The 19,378-nt window shown below is 39.8% G+C and overlaps 1 protein-coding gene across 1 annotated transcript; it reads left to right on the top strand.

The window, feature by feature from the left end:
- Positions 1-78: 78 nt before the first annotated feature.
- Positions 79-19,293, top strand: LOC110068916 (coadhesin-like). The gene is made up of 22 exons (XM_089280964.1): positions 79-252; positions 3,694-3,837; positions 5,103-5,242; positions 5,968-6,124; positions 6,436-6,615; positions 6,930-7,106; positions 7,531-7,701; positions 8,130-8,171; positions 8,623-8,790; positions 9,133-9,690; positions 10,310-10,852; positions 11,354-11,914; positions 12,990-13,154; positions 13,650-13,820; positions 13,912-14,051; positions 14,558-14,696; positions 14,906-14,962; positions 15,202-15,292; positions 16,539-16,732; positions 17,133-17,421; positions 17,687-18,155; positions 18,415-19,293. Exons 1-22 carry the CDS (start codon positions 171-173, stop codon positions 18,439-18,441), a joined length of 4,665 nt encoding a protein of 1,554 aa, XP_089137090.1. The 5' UTR covers positions 79-170; the 3' UTR covers positions 18,442-19,293.
- The last annotated feature ends 85 nt before the right edge of the window (positions 19,294-19,378 follow it).

Genomic DNA, 19,378 nt, shown 5'->3' on the forward strand with positions numbered 1-19,378 from the left:
CATAGCACTTTAGGGCGTGGAGTGCAGTTTCGTAACAGCTTCGCAACCGCGCCGCTCAGCTAAGAGGCAAGAAATGTAACCAACATCGGCAAAATTAGAAGAACGCTTAGCACTACAGAAGCTCACATTATCCCTCGTGCGAACAAGAAGCAAAGTTGACGGAATCGAAGATGCCTCTCTTTCATTGGAGTTGGCAGTTAGTTTTACTGTTTGCAACCGTATCATCAAACATAAGAAGTACTGTATCTCAAGGTAAGGCTGTTGTTATATTTTTTTCTTGCCCTTATTTTTCCAGAATTTTCCAACTTTCTTCTTTCAAGTCGTACAAACATCCAAAGGCTCTTTCGCATCACAGACGTTGCATTCTTACTGTCAAAAAAGAGGAAGGCAAATTATTTTTTTTGCTGTTCTGTTCTTTTTTGACGCCCACCAAGATTGAGTCTGAATTCCCGATAAACTATCAGTAGTATCAAAACGAAGCAAGTTTTTAACAACTTAAGCACTGTGCAGGAAGTGAACTTAAACTTCTAGCTGATTTGCTATAAGAATAAGACAGGTATCAGAAAAATTAGGGAAAAGACAAAGATATTCTTCATTTATATAGCTCGCACTCTCAAAGCAAATTGTGCCATTTTGTATATTTTCGTCCATCTGAACACAAACTTTTTGTTTCTGTGTGTGTTATTTTTAACTACGGGGAAGTATCAACGTTTCTGTACTTACATTCTTAATAAATTATAAGCCAAATAGAAGACTGTTAGTTTTGTAAGCAGCATGACAAAAACACTGGCATATCGAAACCACGAGAAAATGTTCCTAAAATATCACGAGACATTCGACTTCTAAACGCATTTTTTAACGCGCTTATGCAGGAAAATAAACCATTATTTTCTTCTGTGAGGGAGTAATTGTATTTGCTGAGGCAATTTATAAACGTTTGTTTTCAAATTACCCATCAAAACTGGTTTGAAAAGAAATTTTGGCGAGGAGGAAATTTAATTTATTAAACGACTCTTCGCTTCGCTAATCTGATATTATATCTGTTTCTTTCCTAATCCTTGTTGAGACACGTATCGAGATTTTGGACAAACAAGCTAAAGGCTTTTGGAAACAAACTCGTCTTGAAGGATTAACTCAACGAACAAAGCCAGTGTTCAGATCAAAGAGAGGTTTGAAATATCACCAGAATGTGTTCCTTTTCCTGTCGTTTTGTTTCCCTTCGTGTTGGCCACCAAAATATTGGTCTTTTACTGAAACCACGCAGTAACGCGATGTGTACGCATGATCGAGTGATATTATTCCCTTCTATACGACATATTTAGCAATACTACAATACCACAAGGCAATTTTGGTCGATTTTTCTGCACACCATCATCTTTGAGTCAAATATTTCACCTTTCGGTACTTCCCGTTCACTCTAATAGGCACATGATATTTAAAGAACCGCAGCAGACGGCGTTTTGTCGAATTTCCGACTTAATTAACCTCAATGAACAACGCGAAGTGTAATTTTGGCATTTGTTGGGAAAATAAGAATCACGTGACCCTGTTGAGTAAATTTGTAGCGGGAATTGATGCTTTTACAATTTGGTTATGCCTTAAGCATTTTTTGACTTCAAACGACCATAGAATATCGGCGAAGAGCAATTTAAGGCGTAATCTTTGAAATCAGTTTGTTTAATAGCAATAGGACAGTTAGTACAACAGATTGTTCCAAGTGAGAAGTAAAGAAATCTAAATCGGCTGTTCGCTCTTGCTTGTACACATGCCTTCAAAGAGATTACAGTTGATCTTTTACAGTCGTTAAATTGTTTACATCTAGAAAAGTAAGAACGAAAATGAATACGCAATATCAAAAACAACTGCCAATACTGTATCAGTTTTGAAAAACTCTTTTCAGGAATTTTGAATACTGAGCCATTTCAAAGTTCTGTCAAGTCGAAGCTTCTGAAAATATCATTTCGCTATTTTTCACAACTGTGGACTCGAAGTAACTTCTTTGTTAGTCAAACATACAACAAACGAGTGACGCATGCAATATTTTGCCTTGCGTGACGGATGGTGCATTTACTGAGCGCTCGAAGATTACAGCTCTTAAACTACAAGGGTGATAAATATGCATATCGCACGTCAACACCTTACATGTTCGCCACGTTGCGTTGCAACGCACGATTTGTTTTCCAAGCAAAACCTATACTGGCTTTTTCACGATAATGGCTATTCTTATCAGTGTTGTAGTAATTAACTGTCACATTCAAATTATCTGAAGTAGTAAAGAAAATAAGAGCATATTCTCTCGTAAATGAAGGTTTATTAGTTTCCCGTCACGTTTTGTTCATAGGCTCTCTGCTTTAGACTGATCTCAATCACGAAATATAATATTTATTTGCGTTTTCGAAAACATCTCGTGGTCTAATTGATACTATTAAGCTGCTAGAGTCTATTCTAAAATTCTCGTTAACCCAAGTCTTCCTAAGTCTCTAACTGAAAATAGCAAAAGCCGCAAGGGCTCATAAATAAGCTGCAAAATAACCCTTTACCTTTTATTAAGATTACAGGACTCTGAAACACAGTTACAATCTATATTGTTGGAATTACTGTCTGCCTACGGAAGGGGAAAACAAAAGCGCGTTTTGGATCAAAATAGATTTAAAGTTTACCACAGATTGATGGGTCTAAGATTTGGCATTTTTAAAGGAGCCACGTCACGATTTGCGCATCTTAAAAAAAATATAGGTTATTAAGGTAGTAATTATAAATGTGAATTTTGTACGTGGCCAAAATTCCATGACTGAGCTGCTTTAAGCGTTGCAAAAGCCCCTAGTTATCTGAAAAGTGATTCTATATGCTTGACTGAAAAAATTGTTCTGATTTTAAACAATGAAGTTGTTTTTTTCGGGCATCACAACAATTTGCTGTCATATCTTTCCAATCTTTAGATGCAAACCTTACATATGCACAAACGCTTCTTAAAGAATCTTGCAAGGAATTATATTTACTATATGAAGATTTTTGTTAATTGGGCTAAAACAGCTACAGGATGCAGATGAAATTGACTAATGATTGCTGTCTCTGAGTGAAATCCTATTTGCAGAAATTATAACCTGGTTATGAAAAATATTGAGTTTTGCTTAAGTAACGTTTATGACCCGCCCTCAAAAACACCATTGATTTCCATTTTAGTGGCTTTAATTTGGTAAGCATGCAGCTAATGAGAAAAGCGATTACAGTCACTGAAGAGGTAAATTGCTGTACTGGCCCATTGCATTATCAGGCAAAAGAAAAAAAAAATCAAACCAACACCATATTACCCCCTGGAATATCTAAATGGATCAAAAAAATTAAGCCCAAAGGAAATCGAAAGACTTCAATTTCAATAGACCTACAGCAGAAAGTCTTGGAAAGGGATGAAACTAATTTCGTACCCAGTCCTCACTCTGTTTCCCGCTTTGTTGCATGTGGGAGATCTGGTTTCGATACTCAGATGGAACTAAGGGGAAATGACGCAGCGTAGCTTGAGCGTCTTTCTCGCTCTGACGTCACAATGTCCCCAATTTCCAGATCCTTTTACGCTGTCGGAGATAGAATTCACACTGGCGCAAAGAATCCAGATTTAGACAACGAAAATTACGTTTGAGCATAAATAATAAGATAACATCAAACTAACTTTATATTCTGTTGCTGTTTATTCAGGTTGTACATCGCTTGCTTCCAACCCGAACGCAAGGTTCTCTGCTTCATCAAGTGTCCTGGGTCCAGGGAAGCCTGTGGTTGATGGAAATGATGTATGGTGTGCAGGAAGCCCAACTAGAAATCAGGAGCTCAAAGTCGATTTAGGTAATACACAAATTTCTACTATTGCATTCTTTAGATTGATATTCTCAAACTCATTGATAATTTATCAAGTTTAAAACAAGGGAATCATGACTGTGACGGTGTTTGGATATCTGATCTTAATTAGCATAGATCTCTACGATTTTAATTCTACGTTTTCTCCTTAGTGTTAGTTTCGATTGAGAAGATATATCAAACACTCCAGACTGTTTGACCACATTTCCAAACACCTCGAACTTTGTCAAAAATACTCCGCTACGCGTCGTATATTCAACTCTCTTCTCGGTGTTTGGAAATGTGGTCAAACACTGTCTTGAGTGTTTGATATATTGCGTCAAACAAAGACTTCATCGATGCTTCTGTCCATACAGTTCCATTATGAATTGAGCTCAAAAAGTTCTCAGCGGCATAACTCTCCTTCAGGTTCGAAATAATAATGAAATTACTCGTGAAACAATCGCATGTAAATCACAACAATTACTCAAACATAACTTAAAACTAACAAAAATAAATCACTTTTATTTATGTGTCGAAGTGTTAGCTCTACTGTTCTAATTGGGGACACTAAAACAAGCAAAGAAATATTGTAAATTGAACAGGAACTCGTTAATTAGAAAAGTGGAACTGGTGAGAGACTGACCAGCGTCGAGGAGTTAAATCTGGGATCACCAAACACAAATCCATCTTGTGGCAGGGAGGAGGATTTGAACTCGAGACCTCCCGATCACAAATCCAGCGCTTAACCACTAGACCAAACTGCCTCCAGTACTATGACAATCGTTCGACTCTTTCATTGAAATTTGAAACATATTACCTAAGGAACATTCTAACTTATACATGGTATCCCTGTTTATTATTTCATTGGTCTTTCACCGAGTTTGTCAGATTGTTTTTGTTCTCAAAATAATGGCAGAAAATGGAATTGTTGAAGGTGATACCTAACCCTTCATGGTCATATCTTTAATAATAATAATAATAATAATAATAATAATAATAATAATAACAATAATAATAATAATAATAATAATAATAATAGACTTGTATAGCGCTAGAACTAGACAAACATACTCAAAAGCGCTTTACATTAAGTTAAAATAAATGAATAAATGGAAATCACTAAACTTTAAAACTATTACAACAACTATGCAAAACTTTAAAACTATTTCCACAAGTCAAAAGCTTTCTTAAAAAGAAATGTTTTCAGTTGCTTTAATACTAACGTTTTCGTGTCTGCTGACTTTTTTAAAATTGAAATTTTGTTTTCGAAGGCTTTTCACTTTTGTTCGATCAAGTCTTCGTACAAGGACAAAAAGGTACTAACAGATCGGTTGCCCAGTATTACTTGAAGACAAGTGAGGATGATGACGTTTATGAGACGGTTACGGTGGCTGGAGGGGATCGTCTTAGGGTAAAGTTTGTCAACTTACTATTAATGAAATTAAATTGCTGCTTACTTTAAGTAGTTGTCATCATTATACGCATTAGTCATACTGTAACCTATATATATAGGGCCATAAGGCAGACTACAGTCTTGACTGGAATTATGCACCCTATGGAAATAGTGTCATCATTATCATTATCATCATCATCATCATCATCATCATCATCATCATCATTCGGCTAAAGCGTTGACATCGTTATTGCCAAGCAATTCAGACCACATGACGATTCATTTGGGAGGTTACAAGTGTACGATTCGTTACGCGCAGCTGATTGCATGAAAACGGTCGCCAGTAAGAGAGCATTCGTGAATAGAACGCTAGTAGATTTATATTACTAATAATTATTATAGACGTTAAGGCTAACGCTCAAAATCATAAACCTCCTAGACACTTTGCAAAAATGGGGCCTAAACTTGAATAACAATACATTGTACATCATAATGTTTCCAGACAAAGGTTTTTTCACATGAATGTGTGGCTTGGGTTGCATCAGTATTGTTATTTAAATATCGCTGTCATTTATGCAAAGGGTCTTTAAGTCAGCAAAATCCAATGAAAAATTAAAATGCAATCAGGTAAACATTTCAGTAAAACAAATGAATTAGTATTCAATCAACGTTCTGGAGACTTTTTTTGCCTTTTACCCTCACCTCTATTATTGAACTGTTTTTGTTGTTTTGATTTTTTTCAGGCATTTACGGGTCCTTGGTTTGATGGCGATATTGTGGTTGTCCAGAACCTCTCCTCCCCAGTGCGGGCCCGTTATGTGATTTTTAATCCAAGAGAACCCTCGAATATCTTTGAAAATTACATGTGTATGCGAATTGACATACTGAGCTGCCAAAACGGTAAATTATAATATTTAATCAATTATTGTCCATTTACCTCTCACTTTTCGATAAAAAAGAAGAAGAAGAAGAAAAAAAACACTTTATTTCAGAAAGGAGGCAATTTTCATTTCTTTGGGAACACAAATACGGCTGCCGTGACTGAGTGGATTCATCAGTTCCTTTGATGCACCATAAACTGAGCGATCTTGGATCGTTTATCCTGATCGGGATGATTCCAAAGAAAAGCACCTAAAGTATTTACGGTAGAAGATGCAGCGTTCGTAAATTGAGAAGAAAATCATGTCTTTGTTTTTTGTTGCACTTCTTAGTACCTCCTGCCATTGATGGCGGCTGGACTGACTGGTCTGATTGGACTCCGTGCCCGCCATGCGCAGATTCCGTCACGACTCGCACCAGGACTTGTACAGATCCTGCACCTGCTTTTGGTGGCATGGACTGCAACGGTCCCTCGGGAACGGATAAACTTTGTCCCACCAACAATTGTGTTGGTAAGTTCTGTTCAGTGTTTACTCGAAAGAAATTTTAATACACGATCAGTCAAGTAAGTGGTAGAAAATATCATTATTTAGAGCCAGTTTCTTTCAGTGCGTTTATGAGGATAAAAAACGACAAGTACATTCCAAAATCTTAAGCTTTACCTTCTTAGTTTGATCTTCCTTATCGGTTTCATTTTCGCCTAGTCTTAAACATCCTAAGCCCATTTGCCTTGATTATTATCTCTTAAATAGTTTTCTATCCCAGTCATCTGTTAAGTACATTTGATTTGATATTGATTTTGTTCATATTCTCTGTTCCACTGTAGTCCCTGTAGATGGACATTGGTCTGACTGGGGCCCTTGGTCTCAATGTAGTGAAATATGTGGAAATGGGACAGAGTATCGATCACGAGAGTGTAACAACCCCATGCCACAAAATAACGGGGCAGATTGTGTTGGGCCATCAATGGAGTCAAAGAACTGCTTTGTTAAGCATTGTCCAGGTAAGCTAAACCCATCTGAACGATATCCTTGAACTGATCAACATTTATATAAATTTAAATAGAGAATGTGAAAGAGAATAATACAGGATATACTGGAAGAACTTACCTTATAGACGACTTCTCGACCTTCGTGGTTCTCCGCTCGTTTTTCATCGTTTCTTGATTCGTGGTTCATCGTCGCTGGTCGCTGGTCGCTCGTCGGCTCGTAGCTCGATCTTTACCCATGGCTCGTCTTTCTTAATGCGTTCTTGCATTCTTGTATTTTTTTGTTGAAGCGTCGCACTGTTATATCGCTGATGACCGTCAAAAATTCGAGCTCTGTTGAGAAATCTCTCTTTTACTCTGGCCCCTCCTTATAACAGCTTCGTAACTGTTAAAAAAGTCTTTCGTTTCTACATTTTTCTTTTACTTTGTTTCTCTACAGTACCCGGGAATTGGTCTTCTTGGGGTGCCTGGTCTCCCTGCAGTGAAACATGTGGCAATGGGACGTCAACTCGAACACGTGCATGTGACAACCCCCCTCCAGCTTATGGTGGGGCAGATTGTGTTGGTGCAGGAACTATGACAAAAGATTGCTTAGAACAGCTTTGCCCAGGTTAGTTAGACTTATCTATTTTATTACCTCTCCAACAGTATAAAATGTTTGCCTAAGCAAAAATAGTACCTAGAATTAATGTCAATTGTCTTAGTCGGTTGTTGCGAGTGACGGTTTTGATTTAAACCTTGAGTTGTAAGATCGCGGATGAATTAACATCTGATGCGTTATCATGTTATAGAACGAGAAAGCTAAGCAACTTGCGTCACCCTTTTGAAAAACATGGCTGATGAAAATGAAAGAAAAAAGGGTTTTCCATTTCTTTCTAAATAAAAAGAGTGCTCTTGTAATTTATCCATGAGAGAGGTTTACGAAAAAACAAAATGTACTAGCTTTGACGATGGCTATCTATACGATCAGCTGGCATCTAATTAGGATAATTATATATTAGTTTGCATTAACTGTTATCAAAATTTTTTTCCCTTTAGTTACAACACCATCCCCAACTGCAACCGCACAGCCGCCAGTAGGTAATACTGCCGACGATTCTCCTAACTAATACCATATATATGTTACTAGTGCCTGCCTTAACTTTTGAAAAACGTGTATGAGTAATAAGCAGAAGGAAAGCTTCCCAAACGTTTAGGGGCTAGTACGTTACTGCGTGTGTTCCCTGCTCTTCAACTCACTTAATGCTCAGCCTACTCCGAACAGACTCTTCATTAAAGGGGCTCAGTCACAATACTCTGAGTTATTTTGGCCACGTGCAAAACTACCTTTAGATTGACGGAAACCTAAACCCTTGTCAAACTTGTAAGCATACCGGATGTCTTGTTCACTCGAAGATGGGAGTTTCAACCTCGAGCCCAGTGCCATCATTTTACTATCTTGCAAGGCATAGTGGATGGAGGGATGCATTATATATAGTGTTTTTACTGAAGCTAACGACTGCAATTAGTGTTCCTTCCCTTTCCCCGGCAGTTGATGGTGGATGGACTGATTGGATCTACTCTCCCTGTCATGCGCAATGTGGACCAGGAAAGCAAAACAGAACAAGAGCTTGTAGCAACCCACTCCCCTCAGGTGGCGGAAAGGACTGTCCGGGACCAGACTTGGAAACAGTGGATTGTAACAATGGACCTTGCGTAGGCAAGTTGCTTTAATTTTTATACGATTTTTTCATGATATTAATAATCCAACAATTTTTGCAGTTTTTGACTGTTACAATTGAACCAAAACGACAACCCATCCGAAGCAGAAGTTAAGGTTTTTTGTTTTTTTTTAAATTCAGTGTTTTCAAAAACGTTTATTTTTCCTCTAAAACACGGATTATTGAAATTAATTTTTTTCATGCTGATACCATTTTTCTTTTTGTACAGTAGTTTAGGATCTCCCTGATATAACATATTATGCGTTGTCCTGGAAGGTATTAGTAAAATTTGTTACTTTCACGAGGACTGATTTTCCCTGGTCCTTTTCTCTTCGTTTCAGATCCCAACATGCCAAATATCGATCTTGCGCTCGCCATCAGTGCCACCTCAGCTAACTCCAACCAGTCATACGACTTAATGAAAAACACAATTAAACAATTCATTGACCAATATGGCGTCGATAAAATCCATTACAGTCTCATGGTCTACGGAAACTCAGTCGTGAGGGTTGTCAATTTCAACCACACCTTTCCCCCCAATGCAAGTGAACTGAAAGCGGCCATTGATGCCCAGCCACCCATAAGCGGAGGACCATTCCCCGAAGATGCATTGCAAGAAGCTTTCAAGGTCTTTAACGAGACAGAAGGACGTCCTGATGCTAAGAAGGTCTTGCTAGTTATGACAGATGAAAATTCTGGCGCAGATTCGAACTCTTTGTCTGCAGCGGTGAAGCCGGTGGAGGACCTCGGAGTTTTGGTGCTTTCTGTAGGGGCAGGGAGCGCTGTGGACAGGAATGAGCTGAGCGTCATCTCGCCTAATCCCTTGGACGTTATATCTCCAGCTTTGGGTGAAAACCCGAGAGTGTTGGCCGACCGCATAATGGAGAGGATATTGAGACGTAAGACATAAATTGAACTTTCAATGGGCCATTTCTGAATAACCTTAAGCCTCTTTCTTAAAGCGAATCTAGGTGCCTATCATTTTTAGATGGAAATGAGATTTCACTCACATGCAAATTAAACTCATTTTCAAATGATTAGTTGTGCACAAGGCCTCGCTTCGATAGAGAGGCTTAAGCCGTCACACGCTTTTATATTTTGCTTTTAATTGTAATATTCCACTTAAGTACGATACGATCCTTATTCGTAACGTCGGTATCACATTTTATACCGTGCCATAGCAAATTCGGCCAATCAGGATACAGAAAAGCCCTTATATACTCGATGGTATTATACCCAACCTTCTCATCGCTCGCTGCGCGCATGTTGCTTTGATTGTGTTGGCTACCGTATTGTCTGTGGCTTGGTATAACTTACTTATGCAACGTTTTCTCGTGTTATACCATGGAAAGTCCCAGTTTCTTGGTATACACACTCACTCAAGGGCTCGTGAGTATACCAAGAGGATACAAGTGACTTGTGGGATATTCCATGATATACCACGAGAAAGTGTTACATAACTAGTGTGTATGCGGCATTCACAGCCATAGCTTTGAAAATTCTTATTTCAATCCTCAGGTACTATCCCTATGATCGACGTTGGGTTTGCCATCAGGGCCAGCGAAATCAATTCAAGCGCCATCTTGACTGTCATGACAGAAACCAGAGACACGATTAACCATCGGTATGGACCTGGCCAAGTCCAATACAGCGTCATCATCTACGGCAGCAAAGTCGCTACGAGTTTCAGATTTGACCAGGATAGTGCACTCGACCTGAATGGCCTTGCAGCAACTGCGGACGATAACCCCGGTCCGATAGATCTTACCCAAGAGTTGAAGGAAGCCGAACGACTTTTCCAATCGCACCCTACTAGGAGGCCGTTTGCTGAGAGAGTTTTCATTGCTATTACGGATACTGCAATAAGCGACAATGACACTGAGCTCACTAGCGCAGGTGACGCTTTGAGAAGACAAGGCATCCTTGTTTTCTCTGTGAATAACACTGGAGATGGCCTAAATGCAGTAACAATCACCCAGATTGACTTCCTTGGTATTCCAACCTTCACCACTGTTAGATCAGTTGTTATAGCGGAGACCATTATAAAGAAAGCATTGGAAGGTAACAAAGAATCCCTCGGTATTCATGATTGCTACTACTACACACATACTGATGAATAACAACACCCACCCATGAACGCACCCTCAGACAGACAACACATTTAACGTTACGGAAGCTTAATTCTGCCAAAACTTGGTATCTGGTTGCAAAAGACTCATGCAATTTGATTTAATCACCAGAGAAAACGTGCTGGGATTTTTCGATTAAGAAGCAATTCATTTGATTTGGCAAATCTGCATTTTCCCGCGCTTTGCATGGCACCAAGTGCAAGTTTTCACGCGTTTGGCACGAGGAGCTGGTTTTCCCGCGCTAAGCATCAGATCAGTGCATGTTCTCCCGCACTTAGCGCCAGGTGAAAGTTTATTTACCATTTACGGTGATATCTCAATTAACTCGTTGTGACTAGCAATATGGTCTTGGTTTCGTTTGTTTGTTTCCACCCCAGGCTGGAGAGATTATTAGCATTTCTAACCATATATTGTTCTTATTTGCTTTAATTAGTTAATATGCCATTGATCGACCTGACCTTTGCAATCAGTGCCACATCAATATCAGCGGATAGCACATTTATGCTAATGCAGACTACAATTAACAACATTGTCTCCAAGTATGACATCTTCCGAATTCACTACAGCGTGATTGTCTTTGGTTCCGTTTCCACGACACGCGTAGATTTCGGCACCAACATACCAGTTAAAGCAACTTTAATACGCATTGTTGCGAGGCTTAATAAACTGGCTGGACCCGTAAACCTAGTCTTGGCTCTGGAAGACGCTAAGAAGGTGTATCAATCAGCGGCCGTGCGACCAGATGCCAGACGCTTCCTTGTTGTTATTATGGATAATCAGTGGGTAGATAACGTGGACGATGTGAATAGAGCTGTGACAGATCTGGATAACCAGGATGTTGTTGTAATTGGTGTCGGTATTGGAAATTCCACAAACTCGACAGATTTTGAAATAATTACCAAAGATCCACGACATATCATCACCGCTGGAGTTAACAAATCACCGGTTGAACTGGCAAAGGAAATCATCGACGCAATTTTCATCAGTGTAAAAAGTAAGAGTTCTCTTTTTTTCTGCTTCGTTGTAAATACACCTTTATTTACCTTCATTCTTCATCTACCGTTTTAATCCTTCATACACCTTTATGCAGCTTCATTTGCCTGCATACCTCCTGTATGCTTCTTCTTATTATATAGCTAGCTCCGTGAGCGGGGTGAGCGGGCAAGATGAATCAAATCCTGTGCTGTGATTGTCTACCTGAGCGGGCAAGATGGAACTATCTTGCCCGCTCGGGACTACCCGCTGCGCCCCGCAAGAAAAATTCCCCCGATGGCCACATAATAAATCCTTTATTGACCAAGCTTGTTCGGTCAAGATGGCTGGATATTGGCCTCGTTCTTTTTTTGCGAGTTTAGGGACCTCGACTCCGTCTCGGTTCATGAAAACGCAAAAAAAGAATTTGGCCAATATCCAGCCATCTTGACCGAACAAGCTTGGTCAATAACCCTTATATATATATCCTCATATTTCTCCATACACAATTATTTACCGTAGTAAGCCTTCATACATCTTCATTCACTTTCCTAATCCTTCAATACTGCAGTCACAATGAATTCTTAACAGGCCCTTCTTGAATGTGTTGGGTGTTAGTAACCCACAGACTACTAGCCTAAGAAAACAGGCACTCAATTCTTTCCCCCGTTTGAGACACGTCTGGGGTTCAACTCAAAAAATTTCATATTAATGATTTAGCTTGACAAAGAACCGTTTAGTGCTTTTGATTGGCTGTCGTTCGGTTTGAAAAGACACTTCACCATTTTGTGTAGGGCTTTGTTACGAGCAAGAAAATTTGGCTGAAAGAAGTTCCTTTCGCTGGGACGAACTAAGCGTGCCCACTGAGGACATGTTTTATTCAGCTGCTTTTAATCGGCGAATTTTGTTTTATCGACCACAAAGGACTACCTTAACTAATGCATTGTTAGTCCCTCAGACTTCCGATTTTCACAGAGGAAAAACAAACAAACAAACAAAAACACAAACAAACAAACAACAACAATTCAACAAAAAAGGAAACGCAGTAAAGTCATGTAACTATTATTTAAAAATTGATTTAACTTGTCAAATTTAAGCTGCCGGATTTTCTCAGTGGGGAGAGTGGACTCCATGCACAAAGTCGTGTCGCTCGGGTGGCGTGGCAGGGACTCAGAGACGCACACGCGTTTGTGTCAAGTCAAGACTGGGCTGTATTGGTTCCGTAGTGGAATCTAGAGAATGCAACACGGAAAACTGCCAAGGTACGTGACCTCACTTTCAAAACGAGACTACGATATCACGTGACAACTGTTCGGGAGTAAAGTAAAACTGCGTGAACGATTTAAATAGCGGCCGCCTCACTGCGGTGGTGGAGTATGATACACTTGATCACTTGTCCCATAGGAAAAAGTTTTGTTTTCCTTCCAATCTCCATGTTTCCAAGTCCAGGGAAACTTTGAGATTCGAGGGAAAATATAACTAACTGTTCCTTAAGCGACCGGTAGCAAAAGGTTTGGTTACATAACTGGAATTTAGTGTAAAGTGATAAAACAAGGAGAAGTCAAAGTAACCTATGGTTAGTTTAAGAGTGGGTGACAACTGCTGAATTTTTAAACCCGTTTTGTGTTTTAAGACATCCAGACACCTCACATGTAACCAAAATTTTGATGACGAAACTCATTGATACCCTCACCCGGGGGCTACTTAAGAGTGAGTTGCAAGTACACTATAACACCGTTCCCGATTTTGATCGACAGGTTGCGAAGAAAGAGGCCCTTTCCCAGATCAAGCCTATCAGACCTCATCCCCTGCCCAGCCAGCATCGTGGGCTCGACTGAACACTTCTAATCCCGGTGCATCCCAGAGAGCCTGGTGTGCAAATCCAGATGATCTTGAAAATGGCGTGGCATATGTCCAGATTGATTTAGGTACAAGATGTTAAATTATGGATTGTTTGTTGCTATAGTAAAGGAATTAATTAGTAGTGTATTCAATTGCTGTTGATCGCTACATTCCCAGGAGAAGTCGTTGAAGTTTTCCGTATCGCCACTAAAGGCCAGGAGTTGGCAAGTCAGGAACGCTGGGTGACCAGTTTCTTTATCTCGAGCAGTTTGGATGGCTTTGGCTACAGTGTCTTCCCGGGAGGTGGACAACGAAAGGTGCGGTCGATAAATTTAGGGGCTAAAGCACATAACCGTAAATTTAAGCCCCACTTGAAATTAGTGCTTAGCAGCTTTTTGTTTGAATGGCAACACACAAGGGATTCATCCATAAACTTTAAAGTGAAATCCAGCTTGTACTGCATAATAAACAATACCGTGAAAGTACTACTCAAGAGTAGTGCTTTGATTTAAATGATCACACACTAGGGTTCCAAACGTAGAATTAAAAGTTTGAACTAACTTGTACAGCATGAAAGTACTGCTCAATAGCTTTCATTTGAATAGTCACACACTAAGGTTTCATACACAGATGTAAACGTTAGAGCCACCTTGTACAGCATAATAAACAGTACCACAAGAAAGGATTGCTCAATAGCTTTCATTTAAATGGCCATACGCTATCGTTTCACCCAAGGAACTAAAACTTATCTAGAACCAACCTTTTATAACATTAGAAAAATCCCAACACAATTAATTATTACACATGATTTAAATTTCTTTAGGACTTCGATGCTAACACAGATCCAGGGACCGTCGTATATAACGATGTTAACGTTACAACGCGTTTCATACGATTCCATCCTATTAATTTTACGGAGCAACCCTGTATGCAGACTTCGGTCTTTGGATGTACAAAAACCAGTAAGTGTATCGATATCATTGTTAATACTTAACAATTATTCGCCAAAGGCGAAGTGAACATTGGCGAGTGTTCACCGAGACGAAGTCGAGGTGAATATTCACCAATGTCCACTGAGCCTGGGTATGGACTGTATTTTTAACGAGATAAATTGTACAAAAGGGATTTGTGAACCTAATTCCACTCAATTCTCTCAATCATTTTTTTGTAGGCGGGCCCACGGAAGGTGAATTTTTCAACCCAGGAGACAAGACAGAAATAGGAATATGTAAGTACATTTAAATTTTTCAGACTCGCGTCGTTTTCTGACTTCATATCAATTGTTCTAATGTTTGGATCTGTCGGAACGCCCCCTTGTTGACCCTGATAATTTATGTGGGCCACCCCGCTTGGCCATGTACATTCGGCGGAACTAGTATAGTGTGACTGGACTAGTTATTTATCGTTGATTTTATTGTAGTTCGTTGCTCTAACTTACAACATATGTCTTTTTTGCTGTTTTAACAGTGATTGCTTTGTGGATATTAGCTGGAATCTTGTCTTTCCTCCTTCTCATGGCCTGTTGTTATTATTGCTGCTGGCATGTTTGCTGTGGCAGGTAAAGAGATGTCGATAATTTTCACCTGTAATTAATGACAAACATGAGCGTAAGAGGGTCAATTTCCGTTTTCTGTTTGAGCTTTTCGACTATTATCAATTAATTTACAATAAAAGTCACTTGCTCCGGGGAAAGCCAATCAGCTCTACGAACTAACTGACTTCAAAGTTCTTTATTAGTTGTAGAAGTCACGTACCTCACTGTAGTTCAAGGAACTCAGTCACGGCATTTTGAGTTATTTTGGGCATGTCCAAAATTATCTTTAAATTTGAAAGTTTACTTAGATAGAAAAACACCAAAGAGATGATAATAAACCATGAAGAGACAAGGATGGTGATGGATAGGGAAGATAAACACGGATTACAAACAAAGAACTTGAAAAATGTAGTCTTAAGTTTTCTAGACGCGCAAACCGTGTCGTAGCTCCTTTCAGGGTGTATTTCTTTGGGATGCCCTGGATCAGCATTTCTGATCCAGGATTACACGTCATGCGGAGCATATAGCACACTAAAGGAATTAGTGAATCCACTTTGGGTAAGGCTTCTTCGGTTCCCATGATGCACCTTGATCCGACCGAGTTATGTCCAGGATTGAACGTTAATGAGCTGCATGCTTTTTATGACAAGCATAAAATAGATCGTGTTCTATTGGGATCACTGTTTCAACCGCAACTGGTTTGGGTTGATACGGTTGACGTTTCTCAATAGAACACTTTTCCCTGAATCGTTTTTCAGTTGAAACACGGCAACTCCTGGGAGTTACAATCACGAGCCATGATCATGCAAATGCTCTTTCAACCGTTTCAACCTGGTGTGAGGCCGGTTTAAAAAGCTGATCAATCGAACCAACCGAAAACGGTTTTTCCTCAATAGAGCACCCAAAAACCCAAGAAACCAAACCAACCAGAAACGGTTGATTCCAATAAAACACGACCAAAGTGTCATTTTCATATTACTTCAAATTGGACAAAGTGTATTTTGGTGACGTTTTACGAATGCGGACACTGCGATTCTTAGCATCTGAGCTTGTGTCTCATTAGCGTGGAATTCTAGACATATCCGTGATCCGAGTGCTCTAGGGTCATTTTTTTGGTCCGGATCATTTCAAAGAAATGCACCGTAAATGCCCTTGTCGTCGCAATGCAGAAGTTAAAAAGCCACTAAGAAAACATTGTAGGACGGATTTGCTGGGATTCATTTATACCCTTTCAAAAGTTCACTGAGTTTTTTTCTTACATGTTTAATAGGGGAAAGAAGAGAAGAGGTCTGACTGCCTACAGACATACGTGGATTGATGACACGGACGGGTATCTTATTGAAGATCTTGACAAAAGGTGGAGGTTACCAGCAGTGGATATCGTGTCCAGTGTACAAGCTGTCCCTGAAGACGAAATACAGGAGGTGACCGTAGAGATGGGCAATGAGAACCCTAAACCGTCAGGTATAAAAATTAATGGGCAGCAAAATTGAAGAGCTATCTCACATAAGGGACATGTTGAAAAAGTTGGCAAACGTTTTCAAATTCAGTTTGTTGTTCGTATTACTGTTTAATATTCCTGCGCTTTCCTCATTCTTAACTATCCTAGTTTAGTGTTTGCTACCTTAAAAAATATCATTGTGAGGCCTTTCGTCAATTTGAAAGTACAGTCAAAATTCTCGGTCCGGGGACCGCCACAATAAAACCATCTCCATACCACCATATCTGCCTTTGGTGTCCAGGATGTAATTTCTACACCTTCCTAGAAATCTCCAAATTGGACTTCACTCAGTTCTGTTACTGTAATTTATCTGCGGCAACCTTTAAATGATGCTTACTTTATCGTTTACTTTTCTATTTTCAGGAGTCATCCAGTTCGGTATTGAAACTGAGGAGTCGCAAGACAGCAATGTAACCGCTGACACCGTGCATTCAGAGACTCCGCAATATTCGGAAGAAGTCGGTCCCGTCAAAAAAGGCTCAAGCATGATGACTATGAGTCCAGCTGACACAGGGTACAGATCTGCTGAGAGACGGAAACGGGTCAAGAGCGAAACCGCTGCATCTGTGCTAGCTGCTGGGGCGGATTCCGGAGCGCGGTACGTTAATTCAAGAAGGAACAGTTCTGGCCTCAGCAACGGAGCCTTTGACAGGTGCGTTAACAAATTAATCTACGTTAATCTTTTCTTCCTTCTGTGATTTCTTCTTTTTTTTTACCCGAAGTAGGGGGAAGGGGGCGGGCCCCCCGGCACCCCCGGGCCCTTCCCCTGGATCCGCCACTGACACCATGTGATAGCGATCGCTCTTCTGTGATGACTTTATACGAAAGAGTGATGCTTTACTCGTTGACCACTGACAAGCTACCGCAAGAACTAAAAGGGTGTAGTGTAATTAACTTGCGCAATCTTTTTTCTCCAGATCGGAAGACTGGCTGATAGAACCGTCCGACCTGCCTCAAAATCGTAACCGAGCAGAACTGAAACGTTCCCAAAGCGCTGACGAGATGGCAACCATCGATTATGGCATGTTTGAACAACGCCCTGGGTCGGCTCAAAATACTGTACGTGGGGAGCTGGGTCGGGACGGTTACATGAGGATGAAGCAAACAAGCAGGGAACGTTTAAATGGGGCCAATGGGGGCTTCCCAATGGGAACAGCAGATGTTGCTATCGGAGGCATTGAGCCACCGAATAGCCTTCGGGGATCGAGTCAACTTTACGGATTACAGGAACAGGAAATCACTTTCACGACGGACAACGGGGTATGCCGCAGGGAACAGTGGACTGCCGTGGGGGAAGAAGGACCCGTTCAGTTGAGAGAGGAAGGATTTAGGGAATTCCAAGTGCAGGAGGAATCGCCATACGCTGAAATACGCTTCGATGACGCGGTTAGTAATACTTTGTAAAGCGGGAAAATGCAATTTTCAGGACGAGAGAAAATGGTGCGCATTTTACCATTAGAGGGTGTTTAGAATAAACATTTTTTCACGTTTTGACACAATTGGAAAGCGTTGAACTCAAAACGTTGTCTAGTCTTACGAGGTAATATGACTGATAGAGAAAAGACGCAACCATAAAACTACTTTTAGTTTTATTACAATGGATTGTAAGTTAGGTATTAATTGTTGCATTTTTGTCGATTTTTAGGGGAATATACTCAGCTACAAACCTTGAGGATCTTAAAGGACGAGAAATAACAACACATCTTGGAAACGGAAAAGAAATACACGGACAACTTCAATCTGTGCTTTTAGCTAATTACCTTGGAGGAACTATTTTGTTTTGTTTTGTTTTTTTTCACGTATTTCGTAAGTTCTCCACTCATTTCAAGACACTCAAGTTGATCTAAGCTGTTGAGTTTTGCGGTGGGGAAACAATCGAATTGTTTTGACATGGAGTGTAGTTAATTATAGCGTGTCGCACTGGAAGGTGAATAGGTCGACTTAGATATCAGGTTTTATTTCCAACAAAGTAAAAGAAAAGAAATATTTAGAAACGCTATTAATGGAACCCAAGTGGTTGGCATCATAAGGATTGTACCAGTGTCATAAATCAATGCTATAGTCATGAAGGGTAATACACAGAGTCAGTCAAGTAACCGTGATACACTCCCTTCTGGACATCACGTACTTTGTGTAAGATACCACAAAGTTTCCAATTTGCATCGGTTACTTACTGTCAATGACATAGGAGGTTCTTTACGATAACATAAAAAGACAAAAGCGAGCGAATCTCAAAGCCACCGTTTTTTAAATCTGGTGATGAGGAGGACCTGGGTTCGAGGTTGGATGACAAGCGAGCTCTCAGAAGCAAGCGAAGGATAAATAAATAATTATAGCTTTATTTCAGTTTTGAACTGTTTAATTTTGTAGATAGTTGATGCTTCATTAATTATTCGACCATTTTATAGTATATTAGCATAAAATTAGATCTGTTCAAGTTGCAGTTCTTAAGGAATACCATGTAATGGTGTCATTTTACGCTTATTGAAAGAAACGAATTAAAGCTTAAAGTTAAACTATACAATATGGGAGTGAGTGTATATTGTGCATAACTCTACAATCTCAAATCCGACCACTCGGTGATAATTTTTGCTTCTTCGCGAGTTCTC

The sequence above is a fragment of the Orbicella faveolata genome, unplaced genomic scaffold (assembly GCF_042242905.1).
Source record: "Orbicella faveolata isolate gen_17 unplaced genomic scaffold, um_ofav_v1 contig_48, whole genome shotgun sequence".
In the NCBI taxonomy this organism is placed as follows: domain Eukaryota; kingdom Metazoa; phylum Cnidaria; class Anthozoa; order Scleractinia; family Merulinidae; genus Orbicella; species Orbicella faveolata.

What these genes read in the sequence shown, in the direction of transcription:
- LOC110068916 (XM_089280964.1), top strand. Translation starts at nt 171, where the DNA reads ATGCCTCTCTTTCATTGGAGTTGGCAGTTAGTTTTACTGTTTGCAACC. An exon ending in CATACTGAGCTGCCAAAACG is followed by an intron (nt 6,125 to 6,435) that starts GTAAATTATAAT and finishes TGCACTTCTTAG; the next exon opens with TACCTCCTGCCATTGATGGC. An exon ending in TATAAAGAAAGCATTGGAAG is followed by an intron (nt 10,853 to 11,353) that starts GTAACAAAGAAT and finishes TGCTTTAATTAG; the next exon opens with TTAATATGCCATTGATCGAC.